The sequence below is a fragment of the Muntiacus reevesi genome, chromosome 8 (genome assembly GCF_963930625.1).
Source record: "Muntiacus reevesi chromosome 8, mMunRee1.1, whole genome shotgun sequence".
Lineage (NCBI taxonomy): Eukaryota > Metazoa > Chordata > Mammalia > Artiodactyla > Cervidae > Muntiacus > Muntiacus reevesi.
In genome coordinates, this window is record NC_089256.1 from 43,905,941 (window position 1) to 43,919,032 (window position 13,092).

At 43.6% G+C, this 13,092-nt stretch overlaps 1 protein-coding gene and 1 non-coding gene across 2 annotated transcripts in view; both read right to left on the reverse strand.

Moving 5' to 3' along the window:
* Positions 1–13,092, reverse strand: part of FSTL1 (follistatin like 1) — a 56,825-nt gene that overhangs the window by 10,980 nt on the left and 32,753 nt on the right. Inside the window, exons 3-6 of the mRNA XM_065942360.1 lie at positions 5,901–6,005; positions 3,599–3,728; positions 2,730–2,762; positions 1,305–1,435 (exon numbers count right to left, since the gene is read on the reverse strand). Of these exons, the coding sequence (XP_065798432.1) occupies positions 1,305–1,435; positions 2,730–2,762; positions 3,599–3,728; positions 5,901–6,005 (399 nt within the window). The remainder of the gene's footprint in view (positions 1–1,304; positions 1,436–2,729; positions 2,763–3,598; positions 3,729–5,900; positions 6,006–13,092) is intronic.
* On the reverse strand, positions 12,318–12,431 carry LOC136173882 (small nucleolar RNA SNORA31). Its single transcript, XR_010664349.1, has one exon. It is a non-coding gene; the product is annotated as a small nucleolar RNA SNORA31 (small nucleolar RNA).

Below are 13,092 nucleotides of genomic sequence, written 5' to 3' on the forward strand. Positions count from 1 at the left end.
CAGGGGCCTTGCGGTTTTTAGACAGGCACCTATGAGAGAAAGTTATTGCCAGAGAGGGTGGAGATGTGTGAGGCCCTGGTCCTTAGGAATCAAATTAATAGCAGCTGCCAGTGATGCCCAAGGCATGTTCCATCAAAGGGCCACTATGAATGGTTACAAGGTCCCAAGAAGTCTCCTGGAAAGTGTCCTGGGCCCCACGGCTCCCATGCTGTAATGACCAAGCCAAAGTCACTGCTCACGACAGAGCAGGTGCTGTTCACTTGGCTTTCAAAAAATCATTTTTTTTAGTTTAGTTTCTCCTTCTGTCCAAATCTCCTGGCTCAGCAATACGTGTTTTTCTGTACACAAGTAACTACCGCTACCCCCAGAGCTCCCTAATATGGGAATGATTGAGACAGAAGACAGAGTGAGAGGGCTGTGCTTTCTCTTCTCAAATACTTGGAATCCAGAGAGACTGACTTTCTGCCACAGTGAGAAACTTCTACCTAAAGGAAGTCCTAAATGACCAATATCCTATTTCAGTCCAACACAGTATTTCTCCATCTCTGGGGAGTTCATGATGTCAGTTAACAAGAGGAATCCACAGACGAGGCTGGTGTTGACCACACTTAGTGGCCACAGAGCTGCCTGGAAGTCCCTCATGTGTGGGGGTTGCTTCTGAGTCTGAGCTGGTCGAGCCTAGGACACACCATAGAGGTACGTGAGGGCATCTGAGGATGAGCCTCGGAGGGCCTCTACCCAGAGATGTGACTGTCTGTAAGTGATGGGGGCTTTTGTGGCTATGCGGGAATGCAGGCACCTGAACGTGTGTGTCTGTGTGTAGGACAGTCTCCGTGCGGCATGCACACTTCCGCATGTGGTGTGTGTGTTTCCGTATGTGGTGTTTACCTCAGTGTGATGTACATACGTGTGTATGTTCTTATCAATCAGCTGGAAGAGTGCTCTTAACTGCTTCTTTTAACAACTGTTTCAAGCTCTCTGAAAGATCTCCATGGCATGGCTGCCCTACTTATTGATAAATACTGTTTCCTCCCTCATTTTCCTTTTGGAAAACAGCATCTCTCCTCCCCACAAGTGGAACAATTTGTTACTTCAACCAAACACGATGGGAACATCAGTATCTAGGTTCATGAAGAATCCTGGACCCATGAAATACCAGTCCATTGACTCTCCTCAGACGAAGAGAAACTCTGTAAGCCATGGAGGGTCAAGTTAAAGACTTAGAGAAAAGCCAAACTGGGTGGGAAACAGGCTGAAGTGGCCTGGGTCTGGGAACAGGCAGCCAGCTCTGCGTGCTGGGTTACCTTAAAGTACTTGTCTAGGATTTCACTGTAGTTGCTGCCTTTGGAGAACCAGCCGTCTGGAATGATCTCCGCTTCCAGCCACTGGATGATGCGACGCCGGAGTTCATCACGGTTGGACTGATAGCAAACAACTGCGGGAAAAGGAGTCGGCTGAGCAGTGAGGACCCCAATGTCACCCAGCATCCCCCCTACTGGTGGGCTCAGTGCCTGGGGATCTGCATGTGTCATCTCATTCGGTTTTCACAGCAACCCAGGGAAACAGGATTATTACACACACTTACAAAGGAGTAAACCCAGGGTACTGGATTGTATCTAACCCAGGATTCAAGCTCATGTCTAAAATATTTAGAAACTTTGAGATGGTTGAAACAGAGATTATGCTTAGGCGAGAAAAAAGTAGAAAGAAAAATAAAGTATATTTTCATTAACTTTAGGAAGCTGAGAGGGAAAAAAAAAATCAATCAATCAATCAATAGAACAACTCTTTTGGTTCACAGATGAGCTGAATTAATAATGAATAAGTAAGAACATTACAATTCTTTACGCCACTGCATTTTTGCTTCTTTCTATATAGCTTTTCCCTCTCTCCCACTTAAAAACTTCTCCCATTTAAAATTTTATCTGATATTGTAAACAATAGAAAATGAGGTTGGGGAAGGGCATGAAGCTGCCCCTGCTCTGGACAGCTGTTTGTTGTAAGCCACATGGCAACAACAGGTGAGGCTGAAAGTCTAGTGGACCAGGACGCAGAGAAGGAAAAGCTTTGGCAAAAGGAAATTCCCAACACATGTTGGGATGTAAAAAGGGCACTGAGCCAGGGAAATAAAACTGTGGGCAGTTTTCCCTACTCTGGCACTTTCTGGCTGTGTGACTCAGGGAAATTCACTTAACCTCTCTGAGTCTCAATTTCCTCATCTATAAGGTAATTATAGTAACTACTTCACAAGGTTATGCAAGGATCTATGGAAAAGTATATGCTAAAGGAGTCTGTAACTATAAATCGATGAAATTTTAAATTTGTATTCATTGAAAACCATGGAAGAAGATCTGCCATTTCCAATTATCCTCTTTCCAAAACAGTTGTGCCTTCTGATTCTGCCTGTCCCGTGACACCCACAGGTCTCACAGAGCCTTGAAGGAGGGACTCAGTAGCTTTTCCATCCTTGCAGTTCAATCATTACTCAGCAAAAATGAAAAACACAGCCAACACTCTGATCCAATCAACTGCTTTCCACGGCAAGTACCAAAAAATGCAGTATTGCAGCTTTTCTGAGCCATGTTGAGGAGTGACCAGTTCCGGGTCACAAGCTCTGACACATTAAAGATCTTGTGAGCTTTGTGGGGAGGGATTGTGGAACATGGAATTTCCATCATGAAAAAAATTCACTCCCTAAATGCACACTGTAGAAAAAAAGAGGTACTCACCTGGGCTGGCAGAAGGACTTACAGATTTCTTCTCTGTAAGACAAAAGGAGAAAATGCAGAACATAAAGTGAAGAAAAAAGAAAATTCTGTGTATTTCTAGGGTTAAAACTGCCTATAATAAGGGGGCCACTTATATCTTTTCATTATTTTGTCTTGAATCCTGTCTCCTCTCCTTCCAGGTCCCAAGTATGGGGCTCTTTTCTTTCCTGCTTTGTTTGAATTTTGAGGCCACTGAGCTGCCCTCCTGATATCACATCTCCTTTTGTTATTAGATTGAGGGGTGAGGGGCTGCTGGGACTTTGAGAATTCATAGAAAATCATTACGGACAAAGAAATGCAGTGGAGACCAACATGTGGAAAACAGCTTCTTCTTTTTCCAGGGAAGTTCAAGGACAGGCAGGAGGCTGGTGTTTAATTAGCAACAAGCTTGGAACCCCTTCACTCTTACTCTGATAGCAGTGGTTTGAGTGTAAATTAGAGGAACTATATCATCAGGGCTGAAAGGTACCCAAATTTAAAAAGCACAAGATATGTGAAATTTACCTGCTTTCTAAAAAGGTACAGAATTCAGCTAAATACTACTGCATTATTGATTGCTGACATGGTCCCTATCCACTATCCTTCTCCAGACAGTGTGGGAAGCCACCTGGGGAGTCTGAGGCAGGAAGGGCAGGGTAGAAGCAGGGCCACCCAGGGCAAACCCAGCAGGCTCATAAGCACCAAGGGGATGCCTCTCCAAGCAACTGGGTGGTCCCCACAGCTTTGGGCACTGTGTTCAGGGTAGAAAGAACTCCAGGAAGCCAGGCCGTACTGCTCCTTCTCTGGCTCCCTGGCTAGAGCTGCGACATGGTGATGAGAGCATTACTTACCTTTGCAGTGTCCATCATAATCGACCTGGATTTTGGATCCAGTGAGGCAGGCATCTCTATGCAGCTCACAGTGGTTGAGGTAGGTCTTGCCATTGCTGCCACACACAGGTCTCTTGTGAGGTTTGCATTGCTGAAACAGACCACGGAGGATGCTGGCATAGTCAAGGCTGAGTTTGTGTGTGCGCCACACACACACACACACACACACACACACAGCCATCTTGTGAAGAGTCCTCCCCAGCAGAGATGACTTCTACCCTGCCAGGGCAGAGGGAGCCTCAGCTCTGGTATCAGTAACCCTACCCTACTCAGTGTTGGAGGAATTACATCACCTTGCAGTCCCTCATGGTGCTCTGTGCTGATCCTGGCCCTGGGTCATCTCTTTTTTTCAGTGAAAAGAAATACCCACTCCTTGACCCCAATCCTATCAAATCAGCAGGAAGGGCATTTTATCAGAAGTCAGGAATCTGGATTAGCTATCACTTTATCACTTTGTAGAAAGTCATTCAATGTCTGGATATAAAAAAACCCTTAAAATTCCAAAATTTTACGACACAAAACAGCCAGAGCTGGGAATTTGGAAACATTGAAAGGAATGTTTCCACAGCCCCCGACCCCCATCACCCCAATTCTTCAATTATTTCAGGGTCTAGCTATAAGAATCTTTGCTCTGTTGCTTTATTTAGTATTTTGTTTTTCTCCTAATCTCACAACGATTGTTTTGAGGCAGGGGGAGGGGGTGCCAGGTCTTTGTGAAGTGTGACAGAGGATCATTCTGGACCAGGAAATGGACTAAAGTTCACTTGGCAGCTTGATTCTACTTTGGCTGTTAAAGTGCCACAGTGACAGGCAAGCTTAGTTTCTTTACACTTCTGTGGTTTTTGAAAGGGGGAAGGGGTAAACAAGTTCTGCTTAGACCTAATAAAGACATTAAAGCAAAAAAGAGTAGATGTGGTAAAAGAACATAGGACCCTGGAACTGGAAGGCAGGATAACCTTTCCAATTTATAGACTGGAAAACCAAAGTCCAGAAAGACAAACTTCACTTAACCAATATTTATCATTGGGTTATTAATATAACTCATTGGGCAAAGCAACTTGGGCCCTGAGCAAAGCCAAACATGGTCGGTCTTCATGGTATCCAGCGGCAATTAATTTGCTTAAAATCACACAATGGTATGTGGCCAAGTTGAGGTTAACCTCCAGGTTTCTGGACCCTAAATGGTCACAGAGTGGCCAGGTACACCACTAGTGAGGACCTCCCAGAATCCTTAACAGATCTGGTATGCAAGTTTTTGAGCTGAGAGACATCCTTTCTGGGACAATGGGTCGGGATCCTTCAACTGGTTACTAAGGTGGGTGAATTAACTTGCAGCAATATGGATGAATCCAGTCTTGGGTTCTTCTGACAGAAAGAGGGGAAAAGGGCATACATCCAAGCTGCTTATGTTCACCAAGTGAGAGAATTCTGCCTACAAAAGAAGTATTTCTCAAAAGCTCACTTTGTTTTTTAAATTTCATTAAAAACAAAACCAAACTTGAAAAATCTGCATTCCAGCTAGTATTTTAAAATGCGCATATCCTTGACCTAGCAAGCCTAGGACTCAACCTAACAAAGGGACTCAATCCTACAGAAATAAAGGCAACAGCATTTAAGAATATTTGGTCAAAGACATTACTGTTTACAATGGTAAACAACCTGAATGTTCATCTGTGAGAAAATGATTACATGAATCTGGTTCTTTTATATCACTAAATATAACTGAGCTACTAAAAAATGAGAACTATGTGTGCTGACCCATAGAGGGTTGTTGTTACATATTAAAGAGTACAAGATGCAAGTTGCATCTATCTAGATCTGTTTACATTATGATCTCATTTTTGCATAAAATAGGGGGAAACTCTATATATTTACAGTTGCAGAGAAACAAAAAAAAAAAACTATGTGGAACAAATTACACAAACTGTTAACACTGATTATCTCAGACTAAGGGGATTTGAAGGTTATGGGGGGAGATTATTAACTTTATGTTTGCATAAATGTCTGTACCACTTATAAAAAGCAATTGTTAATTTTGTAATTTGAAATCTTTTAAAGCTAAAGAATTTTTAAAAGGAAAAAAATCCCTACATTCACATCTGACTTTTAACCCCTGAGATAAAAAGTTCACTTCTTTCAGAGAGTCAAGGTGTGCTTTTATAAAGATGACAAAATCACTGGCTCTGCTCTGTAGACAGGCAGCTCCAGTAAGGTAACCACATGGCCTTGGCCACCGTTTCTGGCTCTCGCCCGCAGTTCTTACCTCGATGCAGAGGCAGGTAGGCTCTCCTTTCTCTGTGACTGCACATTCCCGGCCAGCTCCACAAAACACATTGGCACAGATCTTGGATTTGCTCCTTACTTGCTCCTGAAACACAAAGCCATCAGGGAAACACTCTCCATGGGAGGAGCCTGTCTCTGGATGAGTCAATGGTGGTGATTATCTCTCAGGCTTCTGTGTGGTCCAGTCGAGGCTCCTGGTGCTGAAGGGTCCTGCACAGCCAGAAGTTCTCCCTGACAGCCGGCATCAGTCTTGCTAGCACTGCTCCTCCCCAGGCCCAGGTGCCTATGAATCCCTAAGATTGTTTCTCAAAGAGCAAGTGCATCTTTCTAGCAAGCTTCCTTTCTTCTGAAAATGTTTACTGAACACCCACTAAATGCTAGTACTAGGCTAAGGACTGGAGATATAAAGGCACAGTCCCGGTCCTCAAGAAGTTCCACGGCTATCCAAGGAAACACAACAAAGAGACGTCTAGAAAGCAGTGGGGAAGTGTAATAGGAGGGCAAGACTCAAACGAGACTTTCTGAAGATAGGATGCCTTCACTGACTCCTAAAGGATGAGAAGAATAAGCCAGGCACAAGTGGAAATGCTTGAGAGGAAATATGGGTATCTGAAGGACCAAAAATCTCACTGAGTGGTGTTCAAGGCACTGCCATTTCAAAAGGCAAAAGAAGGATTGCTAAGCCATAGGAAACATGCATCTGCTATTATTCACATGGTCTCATGCAGCCCCTGCTCAAGTCTGCCTCCAGCTTTAAGATCAAGAGGGCCAGACACCTGACAGAGAACCTGTTCTCAAACCACTTGTGGTCAAACATTCATGTTCAGACACATGCAGCAGAATGGACGAGGTAGGGAATGGTCCCAGTCTATGCCACTGAGAATGTGGATGTCCATAGGCACTAACCTGTCAGTGACACAGTCCTCCCCTCATATTAATTGGTGGCAGAAAGCCAGGCCCACCTCGTCTGCCGCTCAGGTCAGGGGTAGTGGAGGCTGAACAAAGAAGTACGTGATTTTTCTAGCCCTTTTCCTGACTGGCTGGGTAGGCAGTCATTAGGGCCTCCAGGCTCCTGTCCACTGGGGTAGCACTGGCTGTGGAAGAACCAACAAAGATGGCAGAGGTTGGGATGGGGTTGTGGGACTGGCTATGGTAAAGGTGGGGGATGGAATCTAAGATTCCATCCTTCAGGAATCCGTCTGCCACATCACGCAGAGAACTCACAACCACAAAGCTTATAACTGTAAAATTCTTAGTTGGTAAATGTTCTATATTCAAAGCAATAAACAAAAGTGGATGATGACAGCAGAGAGGCTATGACTAATACAGCTGGTCTGCTGCCATCTGGAGGCTGCTTTGTAAATTCCAGGTTATTTTCTCTCTCAGCCAGCTTGCCCGTGATGCAGGGCTCCCATTGGTCTAGAAACTCTTGTCATGCTCTCATTTCATTGGTTCACAGGCTGTTGCTAAACCCATTCTTTTTTGGATGTTGCTAAGGAGAATTCAATAAAGCTGGCAGGGAGCAAAGAAAAGAAGTAATTCCCAGAAGGCTGGGAGTACTGGAGAACTGTTATTTCCTAAATCAGGAGTGGAAAATAAAATTGAGTCTATTTGAGTATATTCCGGCTAGGACCCTCTTGGAAATTATGCCTGGGAATGGCAAGCAGGTAGAAAAATGAAGAGGAAAAAGGCTATCACTGACCAGTGTGGAAAAAAAAAAATCTCCCCCTCTTCATGAAACAACATGCTAACTGAGGAATACAGACAAATATATACCCCCAGTGAGTATGTCACATAAGTAAAAGACACACTAATGCATAAAAAAGCATGCTCAGACACATGCCTACACTCAAAGGCACACCAGCAGATAGCCCCACAGGGAAATACCCACAAGACTTTACCACTTACTAGCTGTATGTCTGTAATTAGTCACTTTAATTCTTTGAGCCTTGGTTTCCTCATCTGTAAAACAGGAGTAAATACTAGCCCTTCATTTCCCCTTGTGAAAATGAAGAGAGAATGTATTTGGAATCACGTCATAAGCTGAAAAGCAAATTTGCCTGTTAAGTATTATTCATGTTAATGTTTATAGAGCTTCCTGCAGAATAATCTGTGGCATTTACAGAGCCTCTTTTTATCTTATGTTTGCTTTTAGTGAGTATAAAAAGTAAAAGCTTTTACTGATAGGTCAAATTCAACCCAAGTCATTTTTCAGAAATAATTATCAAAAATCTGTCTGAAGAAACAGATACTGTTTACTTAAAATATAATGACTAACATTTGAATGTTGTTGTTTAGTCGCTAAGTTGTGTCCAACTCTTGAGACCCCATGGACTTTAGCCCACCAGGCTCCTCTGTCAATGGGATTTCCCAGGCAAGAATCCCGGAGTGGGTTGCCATTTCCTTCTCCAAGGGATCATCCCAACCCAGGTACCAAACATACATCTCCTGCTTTGGCAGGCGGATTCTTTACCACTTAGCCACCAGAGAAGCCCAATGTTTGAATAGTACTATTAACATTTACAGTGTTTTCATGCATAAAATTTCATCTTACTGTGGACCACCCTACAAAAACATGCATATTATTAACCACATTTTATAGAAGAGGAAACTGAAGATGGGAAGGTCAGGTAACTTGCCAAAGGTCCCACAGCTAAAAATGAGGAGCTAGGATTCCAACCCAGATCATCAGACAATAGATGACTAAGCTCCCATTTATAAACGCCTGGCACCCTGCTAAGTGATTTTCATTATACACAATACATTATGACAACATCATAGACATCATAACTATTGCCATTTTACAGATGAGGGAACTGTGCTTTAAGATGTTAAATAAGTAGAAAGTGACACAGCTAGGATTCTAGCCAACCAAAGAGAAAACCATTCTTTAATATTTGATTTATTTTCATACCTAGAAGATTGAAGGTTAAGGAAATTATGATGGGGAATTGATTTGCATAATTAGCAAATGTCAGGAGAAAGTGCTTAAGAGTATGACAGAGTTAGATTTGACTTCCAACTCCGATCTCTGCTCCTTACTTGTCAAGGTTGTAGGCAAGGTACTCTCTAAACTTCAGTTTCTAGTATGTAAAATGGGAGCACTAATCTCTGTGAGGACTGGGAGGGTTATACAAGACGTGCTGCATACAGCAAAGTGCCTGGCATACATCAGAAAGCATCCATAATTACAGGGGGCAACTGATGTTCAAACAGTTTTTTCCACCGAGATGCCATCATCACCTTGGGCTGTCAAGTCTCCACCCATCCTTCCTTACAGTGAGGGATAATGCTGAGAACAGCACTGACTGAATGGAAAAATCCAAGGACCTAACAACCCCATTATCCTGTTTGAAGACCACAGAGAAATGCTAGTTACACAAGCATTTCTCTTTGCAGGTGGCACATCTGTCAATAGGTGGCAATCTCTCTCTTTGTCTTGTGGAGCCCGGCACCACTTGGAGCCGCAATGCAGAAGTGCAGCTTTGGTTTTTGGCTTTAGCAGCTCCGTGCAGCTCTGTCCTCTCATGGAGATGTAGGGAAGGGGGCTGGGAGAATGGGCAGGTACCCCTTGGGCATCAGGACACCATAAACCAGGAATTTGCTGACTTGGGGAAAAACGTCTAATCTGAAGCCCTCATAGCACCCCTGACCGCTAATTCTGTCCATTCACAGGCATGCTGTAATGCAAGAATCAGTAAGGAAGAAAAACTTTCTTTACAGAAGGGGTCTCTCTGTTATTAAAAGCCTTTCTCCAAGCCCTATCATCTCTGGGAGTAGGGGTGTCAGGACCACCCTCAAGGCGTCTAGGAAGTTCCTGAGACTGGTAGGTAGTCTTGCTCATCTGCTGATTCTGAGTAGTGGGGTGGGGGGAACACCTTGAGAGGGGATAAACGTGGTACGAACAGGCTCATAGCACAGGACAATGGCTGCCTTGTGTGTGAGTGGAGGAGGGCATGGTGAGGAAGAGATGAGTTGGGGTGGCAGGTGGCAAGGGGCTGGTCTTGCCAAGTAGTCTAGCGGGCTCTCCGCTGGATCTGATGCACAAAGAGGACCTTGGGAGGCTTGGGGCAGGTGTCATGATGAAGGTGGTACTTTCAGATATTATTTCTGGTTCCTTCAAGCTTGGAAATACAGACTCAAAGTGCCGGGTAGCTTCTGCCAGGTCAGTTCAGTTCAGCTCAGTCGTGTCCGACTCTTTGAGACCCCATGAATCCCAGCATGTCAGGCCTCCCTATCCATCACAAACTCCCGGAATCCACCCAAACCCATGTCCATCGAGTCGGTGATGCCATCCAGCCATCTCATCCTCTGTCGTCCCCTTCTCCTCCTGCCCCCAATCCCTCCCAGAATCAGGGTCTTTTCCAATGAGTCAACTCGTCGCATGAGGTGGCCAAAGTATTGGAGTTTCAGCTTCAGCGTCAGTCCTTCCAATGAACACTCAGGACTGATCTGCTTTAGGATGGACTGGGTGGATCTCCTTGCAGTCCAAGGGACTCTCAAGAGTCTTCTCCAACACCACAGTTCAAAAGCATCAATTTTTTCGGTGCTCAGCTTTCTTCACAGTTCAACTCTCACATCCATACATGACCACTGGAAAAACCATAGCCTTGACTAGACAGACCTTTGTTGGCAAAGTAATATCTCTGCTTTTTAATATGCTATCTAGGTTGGTCATAACTTTCCCTCCAAGCAATAAGTGTCTTTTAATTTCATGGCTGCAATCACCATTTGCAGTGATTTTGCAGCCCAAAAAAATAAAGTCTGACACTGTTTCCACTGTTTCCCATCTATTTCCCATGAAGTGATGGGACCAGATGCCATGATCTTAGTTTTCTGAATGTTGAGCTTTAAGCCAACATTTTCACTCTCCTGTTTCACTTTCATCAAGAGGCTTTTTAGTTCCTCTTCACTTTCTGCCATAAGGGTGGTGTCATCTGCATATCTGAGGTTATTAATATTTTTCCCAGCAATCTTGATTCCAGCTTGTGCTTCCTCCAGCCCAGCGTTTCTCATGATGCACCCTGCATATAAGTTAAATAAGCAGGGTGACAATATACAGCCTTGACATACTCCTTTTCTTATTTGGAACCAGTCTGTTGTTCCATGTCCAGTTCTAACTGTTGCTTCCTGACCTGCATATAAGTTTCTCAAGAGGCAGGTCAGGTGGTCTGGTATTCCCATCTCTTTCAGAATTTTCCAGTTTATTGTGATCCACACAGCCAAAGACTTTGGCATAGTCAATAAAGCAGAAATAGATGTTTTTTTGGAACTCTCTTGGTTTTTCGATGATTCAGCAGATGTTGGCAATTTGATCTCTGGTTCCTCTGCCTTTTCTAAAACCAGCTTGAACATCTGGAAGTTCACGGTTCACGTATTGCTGAAGCCTGCCTTGGAGAATTTTGAGCATTACTTTACTAGTGTGTGAGATGAGTGCAATTGTGCGTTAGTTTGAGCATTCTTTGACATTGCCTTTCTTTGGGATTGGAATGCAAACTGACCTTTTCCAGTCCTGTGGCCACTGCTGAGTTTTCCAAATTTGCTGGCATATTGAGTGCAGCACTTTCTTTTTTTCGCCTTTTTTTTCTTTTTCCCAGTGGGTTTTGTCATACATTGACATGAATCAGCCATAGAGTTACACGTATTTCCCATCCCGATCCCCCCTCCCACCACCCTCTCCACCCGATTCCTCTGGGTCTTCCCAGTGCACCAGGCCCGAGCACTTGCCTCATGCATCCCACCTGGGCTGGTGATCTGTTTCACCATAGATAATATACATGCTGTTCTTTCGAAACATCCCACCCTCACCTTCTCCCACAGAGTTCAAAAGTCTGTTCTGTACTTCTGTGTCTCTTTTTCTGTTTTGCATATAGGGTTATCATTACCATCTTTCTAAATTCCATATATATGTGTTAGTATACTGTAATGTTCTTTATCGTTCTGGCTTACTTCACTCTGTATAATGGGCTCCAGTTTCATCCATCTCATTAGAACTGATTCAAATGAATTCTTTTTAACGGCTGAGTAATATTCCATGGTGTATATGTACCACAGCTTCCTTATCCATTCGTCTGCTGATGGGCATCTAGGTTGCTTCCATGTTCTGGCTATTATAAACAGTGCGAGTGCAGCACTTTCACAGCATCATCTTTCAGGATTTGAAATAGCTTAACTGGAATTCCATCACCTCCACTAGCTTTGTTTGTAGTGATGCTTTCTAAGGCCCACTTGACTTCACATTCCAGGATGTTTGGCTCTAGGTGAGTGATCATACCATCGTGATTAATTGGGTCGTGAAGATCTTTTTCGTACTGTTCTTCTGTGTATTCTTTTTTTTTTTTTAAGAGCCCATTAACACACCTTTCTGGCATGAAAGTAGCTCACGTTTCTAGGTTTCAGATGTACTCCCCTATTCAATCCGAGCTGTCACACACACAGACATTTGCTTTTGCATCCTAGTGCAAACCAAAGGAACAACTGCAGATTGTTCAAGGTCTATCAGTGGATGCACTCTTCTGTGTATTCTTGCCACCTCTTCTTAATATCTTCTGCTTTTGTTAAGTCTATACCATTTCTGTCCTTTATAAAGCTCATTTTTGCATGAAATATTCCCTTGGTATCTCTAAGTTTCTTGAAGAGATCTCTAGTCTTTCCCATTCTGTTGTTATCCTCTATTTCTTTGCATTGATCGCTGAGGACGGCTTTCTTATCTCTCCTTGCTATTCTCTGGAACTCTGCATTCAAATGGGAATATCTTTCCCTTTCTCCTTTGCTTTTCGCTTCTCTTCTTTTCATAGCTATTTGTAAGGCCTCCTCAGACAACTATTTTGCCTTTTTGCATTTCTTTTCCATGGGGAGGGTCTTGATCCCTGTCTCCTGTGCAATGTCATGAACCTCCGTCCATAGTTCATCAGGCACTCTGTCTATCAGATCTAGTCCCTTAAATCTATTTCTCACTTCCACTGTTTAGTCCTAAGGGATTTGATTTAGGTCATACCTGAATGGTCTAGTGGTTTTCCCTACTTTCTTCAATTTCAGTCTGAATTTGGCAATAAGGAGTTCATGATCTGAGCCACAGTCAGCTTCCAGTCTTGTTTTTGCTGACTGTATAGAGCTTCTCCATCTTTGGCTGCAAAGAACATAATCAATCTGATTTCAGTGTTGACCTGGTG